The sequence below is a fragment of the Lissotriton vulgaris genome, chromosome 4_1 (assembly GCF_964263255.1).
Source record: "Lissotriton vulgaris chromosome 4_1, aLisVul1.2, whole genome shotgun sequence".
Taxonomy (NCBI): Eukaryota; Metazoa; Chordata; class Amphibia; order Caudata; family Salamandridae; genus Lissotriton; species Lissotriton vulgaris.
The window spans coordinates 992652629-992677020 of record NC_141691.1 but is presented as its reverse complement, the minus strand read 5'-3'; the positions used below and the strand labels follow the sequence as shown (position 1 = coordinate 992677020).

At 42.9% G+C, this 24392-nt stretch overlaps 2 protein-coding genes across 3 annotated transcripts in view; one reads left to right on the top strand and one right to left on the bottom strand.

Moving 5' to 3' along the window:
* Positions 1-4658, top strand: part of GNAL (G protein subunit alpha L) — a 928322-nt gene extending 923664 nt beyond the window's left edge. Inside the window, exon 12 of one of the 2 annotated variants that reach the window (XM_086965254.1) lies at positions 1391-4658. In XM_086965254.1, the coding sequence (XP_086821380.1) occupies positions 1391-1537 (147 nt within the window). In that variant the 3' untranslated portion in view covers positions 1538-4658. The remainder of the gene's footprint in view (positions 1-1390) is intronic. The other variant, XM_086965255.1, reaches the window with a different exon arrangement.
* MPPE1 (metallophosphoesterase 1) overlaps positions 4164-24392 on the bottom strand; it is a 736638-nt gene continuing 716409 nt past the window's right edge. Inside the window, exons 9-10 of the mRNA XM_086965256.1 lie at positions 7578-7718; positions 4164-4945 (exon numbers count right to left, since the gene is read on the bottom strand). Of these exons, the coding sequence (XP_086821382.1) occupies positions 4763-4945; positions 7578-7718 (324 nt within the window). The 3' untranslated portion in view covers positions 4164-4762. The remainder of the gene's footprint in view (positions 4946-7577; positions 7719-24392) is intronic.

Sequence of the window (24392 nt, the reverse complement as noted above, 5' to 3'; positions counted from 1 at the left end):
CTACATGCGAAGGACAGATGCATACTGAGTAAGTAGCATTTTCCTTTTGATGCTTGATATATGTAGAACATGCCTTGTGGTTAACAATTAGAATGGTTGCATTATGCAGGTCACACAGATGAAGAAACCAATTAAAATATCTTTTAAAAGGTAATTTTCTCAGCCTGCTCAGGTAGATCTGAGCAGGCTGTATACAGTACTGTTATCGAAAGTGGAAGCAGCTGAAAAGTTATCTTTTTTGTCATCTATGGTAGTAATAAAGTAGTAATACCTCAAGAAAACAAGATTCAGATTGCTTTGTTGCATGCTAGGTAGTATCTTTACACTTTCTGTGTTATGAGATTCACGTCTCAAGTTTTCCATCCGCCATTGAAGGTAGAAATCTGGGTTTTCAGGTACTGTTTCAGTCGGGGAGATCCCACAGGACAGGCACATGGATTGCACCACATTCATTTTGCGAGGACTGCCGCTTGGGTTCATATTCCAAGAGCCATGTAAGATGTGGCCAAACTGTCCAATTGTTGCTCAAGTGCAGCAATCAGGAGTGTGTTAGTTGAGGATTTTGGCATATCCTCCAAACGTTGGTTGATTGCCCTCATACTGCCTGTGATCCCTGTTTCTGCCCAGTAGGAGCACATCTTGGTCATCTGAGCTTGCATGCTTGACTCTTCTACTGTACCATGCAAGTCTTGACAGCGTTGGATGTCATTCAACTTCAAGAGCATTTAATTTATTTAAAATTTGAATGGAAGTCTTTTACTTCAGTGTTGTCTCATTTGTGTGGGGGAATAGCCTGCACATGGTTTTTCCCCTCTTCTTTGTTCAATTTCCTTCCCCTGGCAACATTGTCTAATTCCTTTCCTCCTCCTGCTCCCCTGTTTAGTAACATACTATACTCATCTTTTTCAGAACCCATTCTAGCATCCTCAGTTGGCTTAATTTACTTCCCTACTCCAACCTCCTCATCAGTTTCCCTAAATTCTGCTGTAGCCAGCTGTTTGATTACCAAAAGACTTCAACCAACTTTCCCATGGTTTGCTTGTTTTTTCTCTTCCACTTGCTGACTCTGCCCTATTTCCTCATTTGTCACTTCTCCCGACCACTCTCTGGCTCTACACATCCTATACCTTTTGATAGCAAACTCATCACCTGCATATGTCACAGGTTTGTAGTGTGTCATGAAGAATCTGTTGCATAGATGGGCGACTAGACACACTCGCCTATTACCTTTTGCATTGGAGCAGTATTGCATTTCACCACCTAGTGCTCGCAGGAATTATTTGTAAGTCAACAGGAAAATAAAAATCAAATATTATTGTTTTATTGGTAAAGAGCTAGTCAACCTCTGAAAACATGATCATAAATGTGGTTTCCTCACTCTCTATTGCAGAGGATAAGTACGGCGAGTGGAGATGGCAGACATTATTGCTACCCGCACTTTACGTGTGCAGTGGACACAGAAAACATCCGAAGAGTCTTCAACGATTGTCGAGACATCATTCAGAGAATGCATCTTCGCCAGTATGAACTCTTGTGATTGGAATCACCGTGGAGCCTGTGGTTTTTAATTCTTTGCTCCTCTTTCTGTATTTTTCTTTCTGTCCTGCCCCACACAGGGTGGACGAATCCCACCGAAGTACGTGTCAGCCTTCCCTTTTTTTTTTACCCTGGTGATTTATTCCACATCCCTTTTGTTTTTTGGTTATTGTTTTGGTCGGGACTTTTTTGTGCTTTACTTTGATATACCACTTTTTCATTCCACTGAGCCTTGGGCTACCTCTGTTCCCATAGCTTTTGAAAGAACGTAGCCTGCTTGTTTTTTTCCAGCAGGTTGTCCGTGCAAATACATGTATGTCCTTTGTACGGCACTATATTCAGACCTATCCCTGTGTGGGTTTTTTTTTTTTCAACATGACATTGAAGAGTACTTGATAGGGGAAAAAGAATAATGCACTTTGTATCAGGTTATTAAAAAAATACTGTTGAGGAAGTAAACACACAATGTAGCAGCACCACAATATTTATTACTTAGTCACAGTTTTTAGCATTATTGAGTTGCAGGTCAACTGTTAGTGACCTCCTCCTTTTAAAAAGCTGTTCTTAGAACAGGAAGTAGACTAAATAATATGACGAGAGGCATGGTGAAGAAGATAAGCAATTTCTTTCTGGGGTTTTGTGGCTAAAATTTCTCTGCCGACCTCAGGCATTAGAACTGCAGCTGCATTCCGCCTATTGCATCGAGGCTGTAAACAACCACCCTCACTTATTTTGTTCTGTCCACAAATTATCTGTTTTTAGCACAGATCATTCTTGGACATTAGTCCCTCTAAAAGATATATTTATATATATATCTTTTTCTTTTTTTGTTTGTTTTACTGCTGGTTTATTATATTGTACAGACTGTAAAATGTAATATTATTTTGTACAACTTTATTGAAAAAAGAATACTTGTAGAAGATCTTTGTGCCTTGATTATGGCTGTACCTGTAAAATGAGCTAAGATGTAAGTATGTTTTTGATTGCGCTGTACAGCTTGATGTCAACCTCACCTGCAGCAGTGACTGAAGGTGGGAACTTTATCTGTAGAATTTAGTTTTTTTCTGGTTTATATAAAAAAGGAAATGCTATTTAGTAAAAAAAAAGTTTAAATTATGCAAATTAACCACTTACCTTTACAAGTAAGGTCCTACAGTGATCAGATGTTGCAGCAACATGCCTTTTCCTTTCCTTTTTTGAGGGGGGTGGGGGTGTAGGTTTGGAGGAGTGGGGGAGAGTCTCAGCTTTAAAATTCCTGAAATCCATTCAAGTGTCCAAATTTGCAACCTGGTGTTGTTTCAATGGAAAACAAGAATGAATTTTCATTTATGTAGAACTAATGTTTAGTAATTCCTTGGTCATTCATGGACCATTTTTCACTTTTGCACAAGCAGAATGTGAACGTGCAACACCACTGGACCCAGGGTCTTAAAAGGCGTTTACTTAGTTGCTATCTTTGTGCAAGAAAAACAGCAAACAAAAAAGTGTGACAGACCCTTGTGACTGGCCTAAGAGAATTACAAGATGATATTTTTATTTCTCTTTTAATAAAGAGACACTTTAGAAACTTGTTTTATTTTAAATACAATAGAATCAAAATGTGTGAATATTTCTCAGACTTGAATAATTTATGCAAATGACGTTCTCAAAACAAGTTGTGGTACAGTACAATATATAAAAAAGCAAGAATTGCTGTAGCAATAAGGCATGTCCTTTTTAGTAACTATTACACTGCTTTATATTTTATACATAGGTGTTTTATGTCTCTGTGAATATATACTTCTGTACAAATGTCTAAAATTACAGTTGCAATAACAAAAATTCGGAGAAGTGTTAGCCTACATTACTTCACATATTTGTTTTCGTCAAAAAACTTGGCATGTCTCCATCATTCCTTTACAATTAAGTGGAGGACAGAAATACAATTTCTAGGGGTTTTTATACCCATAACAACAATCAGAGTTTTGTAGATGGTGCATGCTTTAGCTCAATTTACCTTCTTGGTCAATTTTTGCCAGAAGCTAGAGTCACTGTAATTAAACTCTTAGTTTTTGCTTATAAATAAATTTGCTGTTCATAGAGCAAGATCAGTATGAACAGAAGGCCCAGGATACTTTCAGCAGTTTTTATGCTGGTTTTGTTTTCTTTCCTCATAAACTTTTATGCAGGACTTTTGTATTTTTTGCAAATTTTTATATATTGTTCACTTTTCAAGTGTCTGCCACTTCCTAGACAGGAAAATTGGGATTTTGCCTTAGGGGAATTAGATGATCTGTTTTATATTAGGAAAAATACTTAACTTCAATATTGTGATGTACCGTCAGTCTCCTTCACAAAAATTGCAAACCATTGCAGACGACTGCCTTTTTAAATAGGGCATCGTATTTAAATCAAAAGTTATCATAATGAAATCAAATGTCAGGTGATTTTTTTGTGCAGATAATTTTATTTATAATTCTGATCTTGTTTAAATAACTGTTTTAAACAAGCAGCTGAAATGTGTTTTAAAAAGCACACTAAAACAAGTTAAACCTCTGTTTTACCAGCGTCTGTTTGTTTTGGCTGGCCAAACTATACAGTTCTCAGATAAACACGTTTTATTCTTTGAAAGACAATTCTGACTAGGATTAAGATTTGTTCAAAACAATTTTATTTAATATAAGAAATGAACCAAGGACAATCAAATCTTATACCAAGCGTTTTCCTCCTGATATAATTACAAGCAAAAATTCGGCCACTTAGTGCATATTATTATCACCATCATAGTAACTGATAGAGAAACAAAGCTGGTAGTGGCAAGGAATGTTATTACACAGTAAAACACAGGCAAGTACCTACAAAATAACTGTCTCTGAGTTTGTGTGGAAGGCAGTGTAGTACATCTAGTGGCAATTATATAAATTACTTTGAAGTTCCCTCTAGAAGTGACAGGTATATTTCACAGATTGTTCAGGCACAGCCTTTAATAAATATATATTTCTTTAAACAGTCTAGAAAGAGATGAAAGATGACTTCATTGTACATGTCTGGTCACATTGGTGCAGCATTAAAAAAAAATTGAAAAAAACAACATTCTCCAGGTTCGCCCCAATAGTCCTGCTTAGATTATACATGTCAGCATTCATTCATATTTTTGAACAAAAATAAAGCATACACCGAACAAGCGTGTTCTTCAGTAATAAGACTTTGAATATGCAATATCCTAAATCATGAACTTTCAAAAGCTTCATGTCAGCTTGATTTTTCTTGCTAACCTTTTAGCAAAGTGAAAGGGGAGATTGAGAACTTGAAAGTAAGCCAATAATACGAAAACCAGTGGAATGCCTCCTGTATAATAAGTATAGATTACTGAATTCTCCAAAGGAAGAAAGCACTTTGAAAGGGAAGAGTTTGTTGGTGTAACACTGCCCTGGAAAGCAAATAGAAAACAGTCAATATGTTTCAAATCGCAACATAATTTTAATACACCCATCTCATCAGGAATACTCACTTCTACAAAAATGGAACTAAACATGTGGCCACATAAGTATTTTGTGAACAACTTTGGACATTCCACTCAGTGAGCCTGTTGTGACCCAATGTATTGCTGAGCATACATAAAGGGCTGCTTGTATCTTGCCTTAATCAGCCATTCTACCATGTCATGACACTGAATGACACTAGTTCGAGCAGAAAGAGGGGCTAGGTACAAAGCATAAATTCTAAATAGTTAGTTTTGGAGTAGCAATATATGGAAAATGTTCCAAAGCAAGCGGTTGCTTGTCTTACTGCAAGGTTCTATGGGGAATCGCCAGACAGTGTTGTTATTGGGTGTGCTGACTCCCTATCAAAATTGCTGTTTATCTTGAGGTTTTGCAGTTGAAAAAAGTCTTCTCACATGTGAGCATATACTTCCATGGTTTTTAGACGGGGCAGTTGTATGACATGGCAATCTAAAGGTCGAAGACTGTGTATCCCATATTATTCTGAAATGAGGCAGCAACTGAAATTCCGGTTTCTGGATGCTGCCATACTACAGACGTTCTATCTGAAAATCTGATGGTTTTGTAACCTGTAGCTGCCATGTTTTTTCAAGCAACATTTCCCCTGGCTAGGGTCTTAAGAAACTAACAATTAAACCCTCAGCCGAGTTTTTGATGGGGGATTCCATATGAAAAGTAAAGTAAGCTAAGTAGTTATTCTTTCTATGTTTTGTTTGACTAAAGCAGAGTTGATCTCCTAATTCACTCAGTTCCTAATTTGATTACCTTACCTATCTTTGAAAGGATAAGTTGAGATGTCAGTACAGGTAGACTGAAAAACTCACAATGTACTGGAAGAAAAGGGGTATCTCTGCAACCTTACATTGCATTATGGTGATAGCAAGCAGTTCTTGAGTAGATCACCAGATACTCTAAACAAGACCGAGACTAGCTGTCCCTGTTGCAACCAGTAACTCTAGGGGGCAGCAGTAGATCATGACTTAACAATCGCTCACACTGACAATGTTGTCGAAAGTACACCAGCTTGTCAATGGTGATACCCTAGTAATCTGAAACCTTATGTAGGGGTGAAGTGAAACACTTTCAAGCCCTTCTGAAATAAGAGCACTGCCTTTAAGTAACCATGTCATTAAAGCATCCGATTACACACTATTGCAAGAAAAGAGATCACAGCAGCACTGCATAAAGAAAAACTTTTTCCACATGCAATTAAAAGATTGTAAATTGTTCATCATCCTGAAGTGTTACAACTGTACCAGTGTGGGAATTGTTTTTTTCAAAAAAATATCAAAACCTAGGACTTCTGTGTGGTGATGCTGTATTACTCAACAGTAAACCAAAAGTCTGCAATTGTCAGATTTGATGTTTTTGTACTATCTCACAACTCCCCCATTGGGTTATTGTAGCATTTAATAGAACTAGTTGAAAATACGGAATGTAGAATTGTACGGTACTTGCCTCTTATACCACTGAGAACAGCTCCGTAAACCTATTCTTCTACCAGCAAGAGATTATTAACTACAAAAAAGTCACAAACTCTCCATTTGGAATCTTTCAGCGGCAAAGACAGGAGGCGACATTTACTCACTGTCCTTCAACTTTGATTTCTGTAGCAACACTTTTTTGGCTGATCCTCAGAAAGATGCCTCTTTAGCTCTTTAAGATTAAACTATCAACAATGCAGATTAAATACATTTGCTAATTTCTATGTGTTTGTACATGGTTGCTTTGATATTTAAAAAAGTGTTAGATTTAGTTTTTGCTGGATAGTCAAACTACAGTTATTCATTTGAAAACTACACTACCATTGTCACAGGGGCAAAACAAGCAGTATCCGATTTAATTCAGAAAGAAATTAATGTAATTTGGGAAATTAATCAGAAAACCCTGTTAAGAACATTGTGCCATGGCAGCACAAAAAATTAAGTGCTTGAAGCCTTTGTTCAAAACTGTGACTGCATGCTGAGAATTAGTATCGAAGACACACCATAGTTGTGGGCGGCATTGTTTCTTTACAGTAAATAGGTGTCAATGAACTAGGATGATACATACATCAAAGTTTTTTTACTCCGCTTTTAGACCAATATTTTACAGTAGGAAGAAATGTCTAATAATTTAGGGTGCTCCAGACTCAAATTTGAAAGAGACACAAAGGCATTTGCCATGCTGATTAAAGCATTTACAATATACTGTATTGTGCAACAGATCTTGCTTTGGAACGGACTGCTGAAACATCTTGTGTAGCATGTTGGCTTTTTAATGAGACTGACTTCAAGAAGGAAGTGTATTGCACCATGAAATATAGGACAAGCTGCAACGACCAATGATGTCTGAAGTGGTTAATGAAGATGCTTGGAATATAGGAAGAAAACAATCTTACAGAAAGTAGAAACTAATACTGAGTTTACTTCTGTCATTGAAGATTTAATGATAATTAAAATGTCTTTTTTTAAAGGTAGTGTAAAATATCATGTAGTGTATTATTACCTACGTGGACTTAAGATATTTTTAATAAAATAAGTATCTAATGAATATGATAATAAAAATGTATACATTTACCATAATGAAACTAGGGTTGTTTCTGTTCCTCCAGCTGAAGGATGGGACACTGATCTCCGGAATTGTCCCATTATGCAGCACTTCACAGGCGCTATGTGTATGACCACTCAGAATTAACCTCGGCTGAAACCACCATATCAACTATATCATGGGAAAAGCATACACGCACAACATTAGAGACAGTGCTGTTTTGTGTATTTCAAATATTTAACTCAATACGAAACCACCATATCAACTATATCATGGGAAAAGCACACACACACACAAAACATTAGAGACAGTGCTTTCTCGTGTATTTCAAAATTTTAACTCAATAGTATTAGTAGAAAGCATTGCTTAGACACTAGTAACTCAGCTTCAATTGATGGGGATTTCAGCCAATACGAATAGTCAACTTTTGCACTAATTTCTCCTAACATTCATAAGATCATCTAGGCTTTAGGAAGCCATTGTAGCACTATTTCGAGTCAGGCTAGCAGATCAAGTGGGGACACACTAGTCTACCAGCGCACACTGTCTATTTTTCAACTTGTGCCTTCTTTTGAATTGTCCTACAGCTAATTTCTGATCAAAATGAAATGATTATTGGCTTTGATCTGCACCACTTGCCTTTCTTTGTATCTGAAAACCCATGAAAGAGCTGTTTGTTTACCCACTTGCCGTTTGTACGGTCTACATAAGGGCTTAATGCCCTTTATGGATCAAGGAAATGTAGCCTCTCATGTTTTGTTGAGGGAAGTAGAGCAACGAATGCTGGCAAAGTGATATATTTGACCAACATGAAAGGGTATCATAACTTTTTGGAGTAAAGCAGATCTAATTCATAGCACCAAGTTCTCCGGAAAGAAGGTGGTGTAGGATGGTTGAACCTGCAATTAATTAACGCATTGCATTGACACAATGGCAATCACAAACACTGTTTTCGGGGCCAATATCCTTAAGAAGCAACTTTGTCACGGCTTGAAGGGCATGCACATCTAGAATGTAAAAACCAGGCTAAGGTCCCATTTAGAATAATTGAGCAGGAATATCTGTTAAGCCTTTGAGTAACACATCACAAATGGTGATTTAAATAAGGATATTTGGTCCAGTAAGCACTAAAAGGCTGAGTGTTCAGACAGGTAATCTTACACTGTACCAAATTGCAAGGCCTGCTGGGCCTACGAAAGGACAAATAAAAAGATATCAGAGTTTGGCCTCCAAGGCATCAGTAGTCCAGAAATTCAACCAAATAACACATTTTTCCACAACTCTCAGCATAGATAGACATCAGAGAAGGGTGTCTGGCGTCAATGATGAGATCCACCGCCTCAGCCGGCAAACCACATGCATTTAACTACTGCTGTTCACGCGCTACACATGAAGGTGTAGGTTTTGAAGATGCTGATGCAGGACCTTGCCCTGTTGCTGAGACTAGAGGTCCTCCCTAAGTGGTATGTGTATCCGAGGGCAAATGCCCAGGGCACCACACTTTTCTAAGTCTGGGGTAATCAAGATGACTTGTTACAAGTCCTTCCTGATCTTCAGTACCTGAGACAGATGAGGTAGTATTGGGAATCTGTTAAGGAGTTCCATCCCAGCTGGAGGAATACTAGCGGGTGCTTTGGAGGAAACTCCAGTGCACAAAACCACTGACACAGTCTGTTCTGGTCAGCGGCAAACTAATCTAGCCAAGAGTCTTCCCACTAGCAGAATCGTAGACTCTCCTGGCAGAGGGTCGAGGACCCCACTCGGTCCTGCTTGTTGCAGTACCACATGGCATTAGTGTTGTGAGAACCTGTACCAGCCTCCCCTCGATAGATGGCAGGATGGCTTTTAGGGCCAAGCAGATCGCTTAAAGCTCCAACAGGTTGATATGGAGTCAGCTTCTGCCTGAGTCCACCAGCCTTTGATCTCCACTTCTCCTAAGTGCCCACCCCCCAACCTCGCTCCGAGGCACCTGTCACCACCGTGAGCTCGAAGTGGGGCTGGGGGTAGTGGTCTGCCACAGGCCAAGCTGGCATGCACCTTCCACCACTGTAGATCCTGAGCAATCTCCTGCTAGATCAATACAGAGTCTGAGAATCAGTCCTGATGTTGACCCCACTGAAACCTGCATGGCCCGCCTTACAATAGAAGAAGAACGCACAAGGCTAGGAGTCAAAGAAGCCTTAAAGCCATCCTCATTAAGACTAATTGATCCTGTAACATCAAAATCATATCTTGAATATCCCTAAATTGCTACAGTGGGGGAAAGACTTGAACACCAGTCTGTTGAGCTATCCCCTAATAAATGGGATCTTCTGTGAGAGGTTTAAGTATAACCTAGACTTGTTTTTGGCAAACCCCCAACAATATCAAGAGGTTTGCCATGGCCTGGAGTTGGCCCACAGCTGACAGAGGCAAACCTGCCTTCATCAGTCGGTCATTGAGGTATGGGGATACATTTACTCCTGGCCTTCACTTTCAGGAACACAGGAGGGACCTTGGGTAAGCTGATGGAAAGCACAGCAAACGAAAGTGTTCTTGGCCCATCATGAACCACAGGTAATGCGAGACTGCAGGATGGGTGTGTGGAAACAGACGATCTATGAAACATCCATTCTAATGAGTTCAAGGCAGATATAATCTGAGCCTGCATAACCATTTTGAATCTGTTGTTCCACAGGAGGACATTCAATGGGCGAATGTCCAAGGTATGAATGAGGCCCCCTTCCTTTTTCAGACTGAGATAGTATTGGAAACTGCACCCTTCACCTCTCTCTGAGTTAAGTACCTGTTCTGTGACACCCTTGGAAAGTCAAACATTTACCACCTGTATTAGGATTGTCAAGTGCTACTTCAAAATGAATTCTGGTATCGGCGGAAAATGGGGTAAGGAGGAAATGGAGGTTAGGGTGTAGCCCCTTTGAATGATCTGTCAGACTCCTTTGTTAAATGTCCTCCAGCTGGGTGGACGTGTTAAATCATGCCTCCACCTCACTTGGCATGAGTTACTGAGGATAAACAAAAGCAGCTTGGTAGTCGCTGCAGCAGGGAAGGATTCATTGGCGGACTGGTGTGTCTGTTGACCTGTGTAGTGCCAGTTCTGTGGCCTCAAAAAGACTAGACCATCTACTCTACCACTGTTTGGGAAGGCTGGCGTTGTCTATGGGTTGCCATCCTGTAATAACCTCTGAATGGTTTTAAATAATGAGAACATTATTTCACTGATGTAAATAATCCTGAAGAGCATGCAATGGATTGAGTATCTTTAAATCTTTCAAGTACTGAGTCTGAAGAGTATGGACCCATCAAAGGGGATATCCATTAGGGATACTTACACACTGTCTGAACATCCGGCTGACCTCATCCATCTATGCCTTAAAAGTACAACAATGGTGCTAATAGTCCTGGCAAAGGCAATCAGTCATACCCAGCCCTACATACTTCACTGTATCTTGCCCATCATGTTTCATTGAAGCCAGAGAAACTCTGAAATGCTCTTGGACCATTGGCAAGATCTCACTAGCCATGTCTCATAGAGCATGCGTGTTCCTGGCCATCAAAGAAACCACATATATGGGCAAAGCTTGTAGAAGAAAACATTATTTTTCCAAATGCATACATCAATTCGAATTCCCTAGCTAGAGGATTGTTCTGGAAGGAATTAGGACTTCTGCTGCTATTGGAAGCCTGCACATTGAGGTGGTCCGCTGTAGGGTGCTTGGCTAGGAAGTCCAGATCTATGTCACCAGGTTACTGGCCAACGGACTGGTAGGCAAGAACAAGACTTGGAACATAAGCCATTAAATTAATCAGTGAGGGTGTCATTAAATAGTGGTAAGAGCTCAGATGGCTTTGGCCCTGTCTGAGAATATTTTTGTCTCAGTGGAGGGTAATTGCAGATCTAGTTCCCTAGTGCGCTCCAGACCACCTCTGCAAAACGAGACACTTTTTTTAGTTGGTGGCCCATGTGGCAAGTCAAACTCCATTTCATAAGAGGTGTCATACTTCAATATAGAAAGAGGGAGGAGCCCATCTCCTTCCTTACCGTCAGTGTCCTGGGGCCCCTTTACTTTTTCTTGTGTAGGGTGAGAATTAGAGCCAACATTAGAACAGCACCCCTCCTGATAGCTGTGTCATTCCAAAGGCATAGGTTCGTGTCCGGTGATCTAACTCGTTGGTAGTGCAACATCGGTTGAGCTTGGGCCGACATTGGTTCGGAGTCCGACATGGGTGGCTGCAAAGGGTCTTCTATCTGTGCCAGTGGACTCCGTATCGGTGTTGGTGTGGTGAGAATAGGTGTGGACTCCGCGAGCTCCTAGTGAAAGCACATCGATATCATAAGGTGGACTGAGTAATGACCACTCTGTTGAGGTAGCAAAATGCTTAGCGACCTGTATGATTTCGAGCAGGGGTGTGTGATGCAGTTGTGTGTGTCTTATATGTACTGTAAAAGTGACTACTCTTAGCCAGTTTTTATGGCTCGGAACAGTTTTGTAAAAGATGGAGCCATGTGTTGTGTTTAGTGTGCACTGTTTGACTAGTGACATAAGTATGCTCTAAATGCACTTGTCTATACTACTATTATAAAGAGAGAACTGTGTCCTTTGAGCCAGTTAAACTCGAAAAGTACACCACCAATCCAAGCACCCAATACATGTTTGAAAACGTCGGGGCAAGCAGAAGGACATAGGCTATATCAATTTAAAAAATAAACGTTATTTACAAAATTTATATTAAAAAAAAAAGTAGTCCCTCCAAAGTAGGGCCGGCCGCGACGTGCGTGCTCACGTCAGGAGCACTGGGAGGAGCGGCGTCCGAGGAGCGGCGGATATGGCGCGGGGGAGGAGCGGTGACCTGAGGAGCAGCAGACAGGCCAGCGGCGGTGCGAGCAGCGGAGAGGCGGACATGGCGCGGGGGAGGAGCGGCGGCGGACAGGCGGTGAGGAGCAGAGTGGCGGGGAGCGATAAACAGAGGAGCGGCGGCTGAGGTAAGGCTCCGGGGACAATGTCGGGCCAGGCGGGTGTCGGGCCAGGCGGGGGACGGGGAGTTACAACAACACAGGCGGTGAGGAGCAGAGCGGCGAGGAGTGGTGAACTAAGGAGCGGCGGCTGAGGTAAGGCTCCGGGGACAATGTCGACGCAGGCGGGTGTCGGGCCAGGCGGGGGACGGGGAGTTACAACAACACAGATCGGCTGAGGAAAGGCAATGTCGGGGCAGGCTGGGGTCGGGGCAGGCGGGGGTCGGGGACTAACAAGGTGACGGGTGGAACATTTTGCAGGTAGTACTGTCCAACCTCCATTGACTCAGGCCCGGCGGGGGTCGGGCCAGGCGGGAAACAGATCGGCTGAGGAAAGGCAATGTTGGGGCAGGCGGGGGACGGGGCGGGCGGGGGCACAGGCTGCTTGCCAATGTCAGGCAGGCAGGGGTAGGGGAAGCCTGAATGCTCCCGGACAAGGTCGGGACGGGCTGCTTGTTTAACATAAGGACCGGTTTCATTGTACAATTGGTTGTACTGGTACTGAGTTGTGGTAGAAAAACATTTGAAATTACATTTACATACATCTGGATCTCATAAAAATTATTTAGTTAGGATCATTAATAAATATTGTTCTGGGCTAAGTGGTAATATATGTACATTTTGTTTAAGCATTAATAGCATTGGTGGGTCATTAATCGAAAGGGAAGATCAACTGATAACATTTGTATTAAAAGTATTACATATAATAACAAGAAATAAAATAACCATCAAGTATAATTGCAATTTCATCAGATGAAATCCAGATAAGGAAATAAATAAAAACAGTGCAACACGGTATATATGTAAAATTTAATTGAACTGGGGCATAAAACTCAGTCTGTGAACTAGATGATTCCCCTGTGGATCCATCTTACAGGCCGCTCCTCTCAGCAAGAGAACTTGTCTGGGGGAGCTCAGCACAATTCTAAGGACCTGCACCCAACCTAGCACTACTATGGCCACGGTTTGGGGGAAAAGTTAAGTAAGGCTCTTGGCACTCCTTACAAAATTCACCCTGCAGACCAATTCTAGCTGGTATGAACATTTGTTGCAGGCACTGCCCATCTAATTTGATGCTTTTATACTTTAATGAATTTATTTAGGAGTTTTATATAGCGTGAACAATACCAGTCAGGGTATCAGAGCACTGTAGAAATAGCAGACAAGTTATACATACATGGAGAGATGCAACAGGAATAAGCAAGCAGCAAAGCGTATAAAGTATAACAATTGGCCAGCAACTTCTGGCTCCAGATGTGCCCACCGAAAAATTAGTCCTAGTGAGTGGGGAGGGTGCTCATCATAAAACTGCACTGGTTTACCATAAATGGACAACTTAGAACTTATGAAATTAGTGGCACAGGGCAGTGCAGCAAGTCACCATACTGTGCTGTGTCACTGGAAAAGAGCAGGAATGCACTACATTTATCCAAGGTGATGCATTCCTGTGATGGCGCCGTTTTGGCAGCTTAGCACCTACACAGACACCCTTGCATAGTTCAAGGGTGTCTCAGTTGCATGCAGGATTGTTTTTGTGCAGGAAGGGGCATAATCCTGAGAATGCAACACACGTAGAAAATGGTTAAAAAAAATAGACATAAAGATATTCCTCCTCGTTGCGCTTCACCTGGGGAGGTGTATAATTTTGGCACATTCCCAGGATTACAAGTCCTTGAAAATCTGGGAATGTGTCAAAAACCATGGAAGGTCCATGAGAATACCCACTGCAACGCCCATGGAACTCCACCCTTGGCTTGCATCACACATGTACCACTTTGAGTGACACTAGCCTCTCAGAAATATACCTCTTAGTATTTACACTTGATATTAAAGGTCTCTACGCAGCAATCCTTCATAATGATTGGAGTGGGCACTGCTTACATAAAATGAAATCTGTGCTACAAAATATCCCAACTACAGTTATTAAACACAATCCATCACTGCATTTTCTTCAATTTGAGGGCACCTACCATTTACAGGCATCTCGGAACAGGTATGCAGGCAGACACGACCACTTGTATGCAAAAACCTTTTAGTACCGTTTCGAAAGGAAACATTGTGGATAATAAGAAGCTAGAAACATCAAATTTATTGGAAGAGGTATGTAGGTTAATCTTTTGGACTATAAAAAAAAGAACAAGGAGGATTTACTTATGTTGAGAATTCTATAATATATATTTAAAAAGTACAGGAGATTTGACGAAACTTTATAGATTCATGTCAATCTCATCAAAAGTTCATAATTGGAAAAATGTAGGGTTGCTAAATTCTATTCTGTAGAACAGGTGTGTAAATATAAAATCATTTTATTTCCGGAGAAACTAAGAGATCCAGGAAATTAGTTCTACAAAGATTTACAGAGGTGATCAGGACGAAAGATAGACAGTGTTAAAAATAAGCTGAAAGAATAACAAGTGACAGTTTGAAACCAAATTTGTAGACAACACTGTAAAACGTAACGTAGTTCTGAATATTCCATGAAACAGTGTGTTAAGAAACCTTGGAAACATATTCAGCGTTACAAAAAAACTAAAGCAAAATTCAAGATCCAAAGTTTATAACATTTGCATACCAACGCTGACGCATTCTGAAAGCCTGGTTAATACAAGAACGCTGAAGACAACACGTACAGAACGTCTTGCATCTTTGTGGTTAAATAAAAAAAGGCAAGTATCCATTCCTTAAATTGTAATGATTACAATATTATAACGGGGAAAATTTATTCCATTCTTATAAAGAGACTTCAACACTATGCCACACGTAGCCACACACACGCCTATTACAGCATGCAGTGCACAAATAAAATGTATTATGTTGGACAAACTACACTGTAAGCAAAAAACAATATGAGGTGAGCTTAAATTGAATGCATGAGTAGGGAATAAAAGATTGCCTATTTTCAGGGCCACTGGAATTGTGTTAGGGGAGGGTCAAAATACGCAGCAGTAAATCATGCGGCAAGAAAATGCAAATTATGCGGCACCTTTGGTGATATTACTTAAATATTTTGAGATTGTTAAGCTTTTTAACACTGTCTGGGCATTAGTTGTACCTAATTAGTAACAGTTGACACCACAATATAGCAAAAAGTTACAGAAAGGTGACCAGTCAACCTTTGCAAAGTGCCTTCCTATGGGCGACAATACGTGTTGCTAAATGTTTACTAACTTTTCAACCGTGTGAGCTAGAAAAACATTTTCTGGTTAAAATCTTCAGATTATGCGCCAGATGAGGAATTATGTGTCAAATGAAGCAAACCTACAATTATGCAAAAATCGCTGCAGCCGCACAATTCCGGTGACCCTGCCTATTGTCCATTATTACATATAATATCGATACACTAGCAGTCAAATTAAATTCCAAATGTTGTAACTGATTGAAACAAAAGCCTCAAGGGATGGGGGTGGATACCTATTATCACAAAGGGAAACCTGATGGATCAGCAAGTTAAATGTCTTACCACCATATAGAATGAACGCAAGAAAACAGGATGTTCTTTCGATGACTTAAAAATGAGTAAAAAAAAGCACAGTTTAACGGGGGAAATAATCATTTGCAAATAGAGGAAACATGCAGAATGAAATTACGGTATAAATTTAATCTAGATCTCAAAGGAGTAGTTGCGTAAGGGAATGAGCAATTCCGATATGATCCGGCAAGTTAGTCTGTACAAAAAGAAACCACAAGACAAGTAAATATATCTTGAGTGCAAAAGCACTGGATGAAAGGCACTGTTTATAATAAGGTGAAAGAACATTTTTTTTTAAAAACAGTGCTAAATGCAATAGCAATGTTACATTGAGTATTTTTGCTCCAATCCGTGAAGAATATTATTAACGTTAGAAGACATAATACAACTATATAGTTGTATATACTGAAGAAAATAACTGGATAAACGCGGCGTGTTGTAAGCGGCCCTCTGAAAAGGAATGGAATAGTAGCAACTGGGAACCATAATCCTTTACAGAGGAAGATGCCCCATATGGAACCTAAATGTATGGTATAATATTTAAAATAAGTCCAAAGACTTGATAGGATAGTGGAAGCGAGGATTCACTCAGACGAAGTCTAAGTCATTGGAAAAGTGACCTTTACTACTGATATGTGTGAGCCTCTTCTGAGATACATATTCAATGTGTTTTAGAGCTTAGCAGCATGAGGATAAGTTATAAAATATAAGGACTTGTAAGAAATATTACATCAATCTCAATAACGCAGTCAGTACAGGTTCGCAATCTTTAACCAAAAGGAAGACACAACTGGTGCGCTGTGAGGCGCTGTTGCTACAACTCCAGAAAAGTAGGTCTAATAACTATAGAATGTATTACTAGCAAAGGTGACAACATAAACATCATAGTCTAGGAATTATATGAAATGGCAGCACATGATATCTTTGAAGCATTAGACATTTTTTACAAAACCATAGTGAGGTGAAACTTGAGTATCAAGATGCTAAAATTGATTTTGTACTTATGAGGAACAGATATATATATAAAAAAACATGCTCCTGCATGATTTCTTCTTTGTCCAAGTTATTGGGAGACCCGGACCACGCCACACAGCACAGACATCCCAAGGGCAGCTGTAACAAAGTCCGTGACTTCACGGAGGGGAGATCGAACTGTCATATCTTCCCCAACCCTGTGGACACTGAACGCTGGATGGCAGGAACGTTTGGGGACCAGAGGAAGCTTTTCTTTGATCTAAAGTCACGGGAAATGGACTGTCAGCACATCACAAACTGCCTGAACTTTGCCTAACCACATGGAAATGTCCCCGTGCAACACGTACCAGAGAAGGGGATTCTGGGACTCGTAGTCAGTACCGGCGGCGAGTGGTGAGCACATGACCAAATTAAGGGGGCAGGGCGAACTCTGACCAACAAGGGCCAGCAGGACATTTAAGCAGTGAGTGTTGCAGTCGCCTGAACATTGCTAGGCATCTGAGGAAGGCCGCCAGGCCGAAATGCATAATGCCGCAGATTCATTAAAGAGAGCTTCCACTGTCTCCCCTGTGTGGCCTCTACTTCTTTGTCAAAGGAGGAGATTCGGTGTGATATATATATATATATATATATATATATATATATATATATATATATATATATATATATATATATATATATATATATATATTATATGGCAATACTTACTATGAAGGATATCTGTAAAAAACGTACAATACCATAACCACAAAAGTTGTCCTAATAAAGTCTTTTATTCTGTATACATTTTCAATAGGACAAAAATCAGTCAAATCTATTGTTTAATGTCAAGCCGGGGTTCTAGGAGCCTGACTCTAGGCACTCTAGATGAGTGATAACTCTTGACCTGGAGTAATCAACACAAGCAACTTATCTTGCAACCGAAAGGGGGAGAAACCAACGCATCCCTGACCCTCTGGTTAAATGGCCCATGGTTTACCTCAATAGAGCGTGTTAGGGGTGCTGTGCTGTACAACAGTTATCCAAGTAACAAAGTTAATTCAAGGTTTGGTCTTCACAACACTTTTAAATATCTCATATACAAACAGTAACCAAATCAACTGAACATATAAAACAGTAGAATGAAGTGGTAAGCTCACAATGAAAATATTTATTTTGTGCGGGTTACGGCTACCCGTTATATTCGATGTCAGGCATTAAACAGTAATAGCTCTAGGTACCCTATCCAGGCAGACCATCCTGTGTTTGCAATCAGTTGAGTAATCAGGAAGCTTGAAAAACCTACAATGAATGTACATGAGAGAGCACCAAGGCAAAGCAATTCAGTTTTTGGAACCAAGGTTCTCGAACACCTAATATCTGTGAAGTTGTTCATTGACACTGAAGTCAAGATGAAGGATCACGATCATCAGCCAAATGGGCTACTGTGTATCTAGGGAACTGTAAAGGTTGACAAACATCTACGAATACACAAAGCTAAGCAGAACACAGTGTCAGCTAGTGTACTTGCAAAGAAAGAGGAATGTGCTTTGAGTGTCAACCTGTGGGTCACTGGTGTCAAAACAGCAAAAGCACCTGGGGCTTGCAACTAACCACGAAGGTCACTGAATCATGCTAACTAATCAGATGCGGACAGCAATGCTAAGCAAGTCAAGGCAGAAACAAAAGAAATGGAAAAAATTAAGACTTGTCGGTGTACAGAGAAACCAATGCCTCACCTGCCCATGCTATAGTTGATATCTCGGATAGCTCATTGCAGTTGCTGCTGCAGGATGCGAGTAGCTCAGCAGATGGGCTCAAACATAAGATGTTTTCAAGGCTGATTATTCAGCAACCTGTGCCATGAGGAGTATCGGAGTGTATCTACGCAGAACTCTTCAGGCTAGCACACAGGGCAAAGTCACCAGGCAGCATGCTTCCTTCTAGCCAGGAGAAAGTGAGCAGCACACTAGTTCCATGCCTTGAATGCACCTTTAGCAAAGGAGTTCACATAGGTTCTCAGTCTCAACTATGTACAGTGAGCTGTATGGCAGCTTCAATTTGCATTACCCAAGCTAGGAAGAAGGGAAGATGCCCATTGCCAGTCAGTGCCAAGTGCATTTCCACATTTGCAAAGGACCACCAAACTGTGGCAGAGTTTCCATTCTCGAAGAGCAGTCTGAGATAGCAGTGGTCTCTGCCTATATGCAGCGGGCTTAGGCCAACCTGCTAGTGTTATGTGTGGTGGATAACCATGTGGGGTGCTACTCTTTGGGAAACAGTGCTCTTCCATCTTGAAAAGGCCATTCTTACAGTAAAAGAAGTGACAATGCTAACAAGCATTAGAAATGCAATCGGGCTCAGATTTATTTGAGTTTGAGCTAATGGCATTGTAAATGGCAATGTCTTTTCGCCATGTGTTATGGAGTGTGTGCATGTGGTGTGTAGTGGAATTATGTGGGTTGGATTGTAATTTTACCAATGGTGGCATGCTGTGCTTTAGATGAATCTGTTTAAAAGTAAAGTGTACCATACTGCGATTGCTACAATACTTAATTGTGGATGCGTTAACAATTGATGCGTGCACTGATGGCTGGTGCTGTGTGACTCACTGTCACTCACTGTCACTCTACACTCACTGTCACTCTGCACTCACTGTCACTCTGCACTCACTTAGCACTCTGCACTCACTCAGCACTCTGCACTCACTGTCACTCTGCACTCACTGTCACTCTGCACTCACTGTCACTCTGCACACACTGTCACACTCTGCACACACTGTCACTCTGCACTCAATGTCACTCTGCACACACTGTCACTCTGCACACACTGTCACTCTGCACACACTGTCACGCTGCACCCACTGTCACGCTGCACTCAGTCACGCTGCACTCACTGTCACTCTGCACTCACTGTCACTCTGCACTCACTGTCACTCTGCACTCACTGTCACTCTGCACTCAATGTCACTCTGCACTCAATGTCACTCTGCACTCACTCTGCACACACTGTCACTCTGCACACACTGTCACTCTGCACACACTGTCACTCTGCACCCACTGTCACGCTGCACCCACTGTCACGCTGCACTCACTGTCACTCTGCACTCACTGTCACTCTGCACTCACTGTCACTCTGCACTCACTGTCACTCTGCACTCACTGTCACTCTGCACTCACTGTCACTCTGCACACACTGTCACTCTGCACACACTGTCACTCTGCACACACTGTCACGCTGCACTCACTGTCACGCTGCACTCACTGTCACTCTGCACTCACTGTCACTCTGCACTCACTGTCACTCTGCACTCAATGTCACTCTGCACTCAATGTCACTCTGCACTCAATGTCACTCTGCACTCACTCTGCACACACTGTCACTCTGCACACACTGTCACTCTGCACACACTGTCACGCTGCACCCACTGTCAAGGTGCACTCACTGACACGCTGCGCTCACTGTCACTCTGCACTCACTGTCACTCTGCACTCACTGTCACTCTGCACTCACTGTCACTCTGCACTCACTGTCACTCTGCACTCACTGTCACGCTGCACTCACTGTCACGCTGCACTCACTGTCACGCTGCTCTCACTGTCACGCTGCACTCACTGTCACGCTGTACTCACTGTCACGCTGCACTCACTGTCACTCTGCACTCACTGTCACTCTGCACTCACTCTACACTCACTGTCACTCTGCACTCACTGTCACTCTGCACTTCACTGTCACTCTGCACTTCACTGTCACTCTGCACTCACTGTCACTGCACTCACTGTCACCTTCTTGGGTCTGCAAGCAGCCGCTGCCTGGCACTGAAGCCTAGTTCCCTTCACAGCAGCACGGCAGACACCCACACGCGGCACTGCCGATCTGTGCTGATCTAATATGCAGGGCTGCTCTGTGTCTTCATCCTTCTTGGGTCTGCAAGCAGCTGCTGCCTGGCATTGAAGCCTTGTTCCCTTCACAGCAGCAGCACGCACGCGACACACTCCAGATCTGATGCATGTGATTCTCTAAATTGTGTTGATGGAATCTGCAGGGCTGCTCTGTGTCTTCATCCTTCTTGGGTCTGCAGGCAGCCGCTGCCTGGCACTGAAGCCTAGTTCCCTTCACAGCAGCAGCACGCATGCAACACACTCCAGATCTGATGCATGTGATTCTCTAAAATGTGTTGATGGATGCATTGGTGGTGGTGGTACTGCTGCCCGTAATACTGGTAGTGGTAGTACTGGTGGTGGTGGTACTGGTGGTGGTAGTACTGGTGGTGGTAGTGGTACTGGTTGTGGTAGTACTGGTGGTGGTGGTAGTACTGTTGGTGGTGGTAGTGGTAGTACTGGTGGCTGTAGTAGTGGTAGTACTGGTGGTGGTATTACTGGTAGTACTGGTGATGGTGGTGGTACTGGTAGTGGTAGTACTGGTGGTGGTGGTACTGGTAGTGGTAGTACTGGTAGTACTGGTGGTGGTGGTACTGGTAGTGGTAGTACTGTTGGTGGTAGTACTGCTGGTGGTAGTAGTGGTGGTATTGGTGGTGGTGGTACTGGTAGCGGGAGAACTGGTGGTGGTGGTACTGGTAGAAGTAGCATTGGTGGTGGTACTGCTGCCCATAGTAGTGGTAGTACTGGTGGTGGTAGTGGTACTGATTATGGTAGTACTGGTATTGGTAGTACTGGTGGTGGTGGTAGTACTGCTGGTGGTGGTAGTGGTAGTACTGGTGGCTGTAGTAGTGGCAGTACTGGTGGCTGTAGTAGTGGTAGTACTGGTGGTGGTAGTACTGGTAGTACTGATGGTGGTAGTACTGGTGGCTGTAGTAGTGGTAGTACTGGTGGTGGTAGTACTGGTAGTACTGATGGCGGTGGTACTGGTAGTGGTAGTAGTGGTGGTGGTGGTACTGGTAGTGGTAGTAGGGGTAGTACTGGAGATGGTGGTACTGGTAGTGGTAGTACTGTTGGTGGTAGTACTGCTGGTGGTAGTAGTGGTGGTACTGGTGGTGGTGGTACTGGTAGCGGGAGAACTGGTGGTGGTGGTACTGGTAGCAGTAGCATTGGTGGTGGTACTGCTGCCCGTAATACTGGTGGTGGTGGTACTGGTGGTGGTAGTACTGGTGGTGGTAGTGGTACTGATTATGGTAGTACTGGTATTGGTAGTAGTACTGTTGGTGGTGGTAGTGGTAGTACTGGTGGCTGTAGTAGTGGTAGTACTGGTGGCTGTAGTACTGGTAGTACTGATGGTAGTAGTACTGGTGATGGTGGTGGTACTGGTGGTGGTGGTACTGGTAGTATTGGTGGTGGTGGTACTGGTAGTATTGGTGGTGGTGGTACTGGTGGTGGTGGTACTGGTGGTGGTGGTAGTGGTAGTAGTGGTAGTACTGGTGGTGGTAGTACTGGTGGTGGTAGTGGTACTGATTATGGTAGTACTGGTATTGGTAGTACTGGTGGTGGTGGTAGTGATAGTACTGGTGGCTGTAGTAGTGGTAGTACTGGTGGCTGTAGTAGTGGTAGTACTGGTGGTGGTAGTACTGGTAGTAGTGATGGTGGTAGTACTGGTAGTACTGGTGATGGAGGTGGTACTAGTAGTGGAAGTACTGGTGGTGGTGGTACTGGTAGTGCTAGTACTGGTGGTGGTGGTACTGGTAGTAGTGGTAGTACTGGAGGTGGTGGTACTGGTAGTGGTAGTAGTGGTAGTACTGGAGGTGGTGGTACTGGTAGTGATAGTACTGGTGGTGGTGCTACTGGTAGCGGGAGTACTGGTAGCGGGAGTACTGGTGGTGGTGGTACTGGTAGCAGTAGCATTGGTGGTGGTGGTACTGCTGCCTGTAATACTGGTAGTGGTAGTACTGGTGGTGGTGGGGTGGTACTGGTGGTGGTAGTACAGGTGGTGGTAGTGGTACTGGTTGTGGTAGTACTGGTAGTGGTGGTGGTACTGTTGGTATTGTTGGTGGTGGTAGTGGTAGTAATGGTGGCTGTGGTAGTGGTAGTACTGGTGGTGGTATTACTGGTAGTACTGGTGGTGGTGTTGGTACTGGTAGTGGTAGTACTGGTGGTGGAGGTACTGGTAGTGGTAGTAGTGGTAGTAATGGAGGTGGTGGTACTGGTAGTGGTAGTACTGTTGGTAGTAGTACTGCTGGTGGTAGTACTGGTAGTGGTGGTACTGGTGGTGGTGGTGGTACTGGTAGCGGGAGTACTGGTGGTGGTGGTACTGGTAGCAGTAGCATTGGTGGTGGTGGTACTGCTGCCCGTAATACTGGTGGTGGTAGTACTGGTGGTGGTAGTGGTACTGGTTGTGGTAGTACTGGTACTGGTAGTACTGGTGGTGGTGGTAGTGGTAGTACTGGTGGTGGTGGTGGTACTGGTACTGGTAATAATGGTGGTGGTAGTACTGGAAGTGGTGGTACTGGTGGTGGTGGTACTGGTGGTGGTGGTACTGGTGGTGGTAGTACTGGTGGTGGTAGTGGTACTGATTATGGTAGTACTGGTATTGGTAGTACTGGTGGTGGTGGTAGTACTGTTGGTAGTGATAGTACTGGTGGCTGTAGTAGTGGTAGTACTAGTGGCTGTAGTAGTGGTAGTACTGGTGGCTGTAGTAGTGGTAGTACTGGTGGTGGTGGTGGTACTGGTACTGGTAATAATGGTGGTGGTAGTACTGGAAGTGGTGGTACTGGTGGTGGTGGTACTGGTGGTGGTGGTACTGGTGGTGGTAGTACTGGTGGTGGTAGTGGTACTGATTATGGTAGTACTGGTATTGGTAGTACTGGTGGTGGTGGTAGTACTGTTGGTGGTGGTAGTGATAGTACTGGTGGCTGTAGTAGTGGTAGTACTAGTGGTAGTACTGGTGGCTGTAGTAGTGGTAGTACTGGTGGTGATAGTACTGGTGGTACTGGTGATGGTGGTGGTACTGGTAGTAGTAGTACTGGTGGTGGTGGTACTGGTAGTGGTAGTAGTGGTGGTGGTACTGGTAGTACTGGTGGTAGTGGTACTGGTAGTACTGGTGGTGGTGGTACTGGTAGTGGTAGTAGTGGTAGTACTGAAGGTGGTGGTACTGGTAGTGGTAGTACTGTTGGTGGTAGTACGGGGGGTGGTAGTACTGTTGGTCGTAGTACTGCTGGTGGTAGTAGTGGTGGTACTGGTAGGGGTGGTACTGGTAGCAGGAGAACTGGTGGTGGTGGTACTGGTAGCAGTAGCATTGGTGGTGGTACTGCTGCCCGTAATACTGGTAGTGGTAGTACTGGTGGTACTGGTGGTGGTGGTACTGGTGGTGGTAGTACTGGTGGTGGTAGTGGTACTGGTAGTGGTAGTACTGGTACTGGTGGTGGTGGTAGTACTGTTGGTGGTGTTAGTGGTAGCACGGGTGGCTGTAATAGTGGTAGTACTGGTGGCTGTAGTAGTGGTAGTACTGGTGGTGGTAG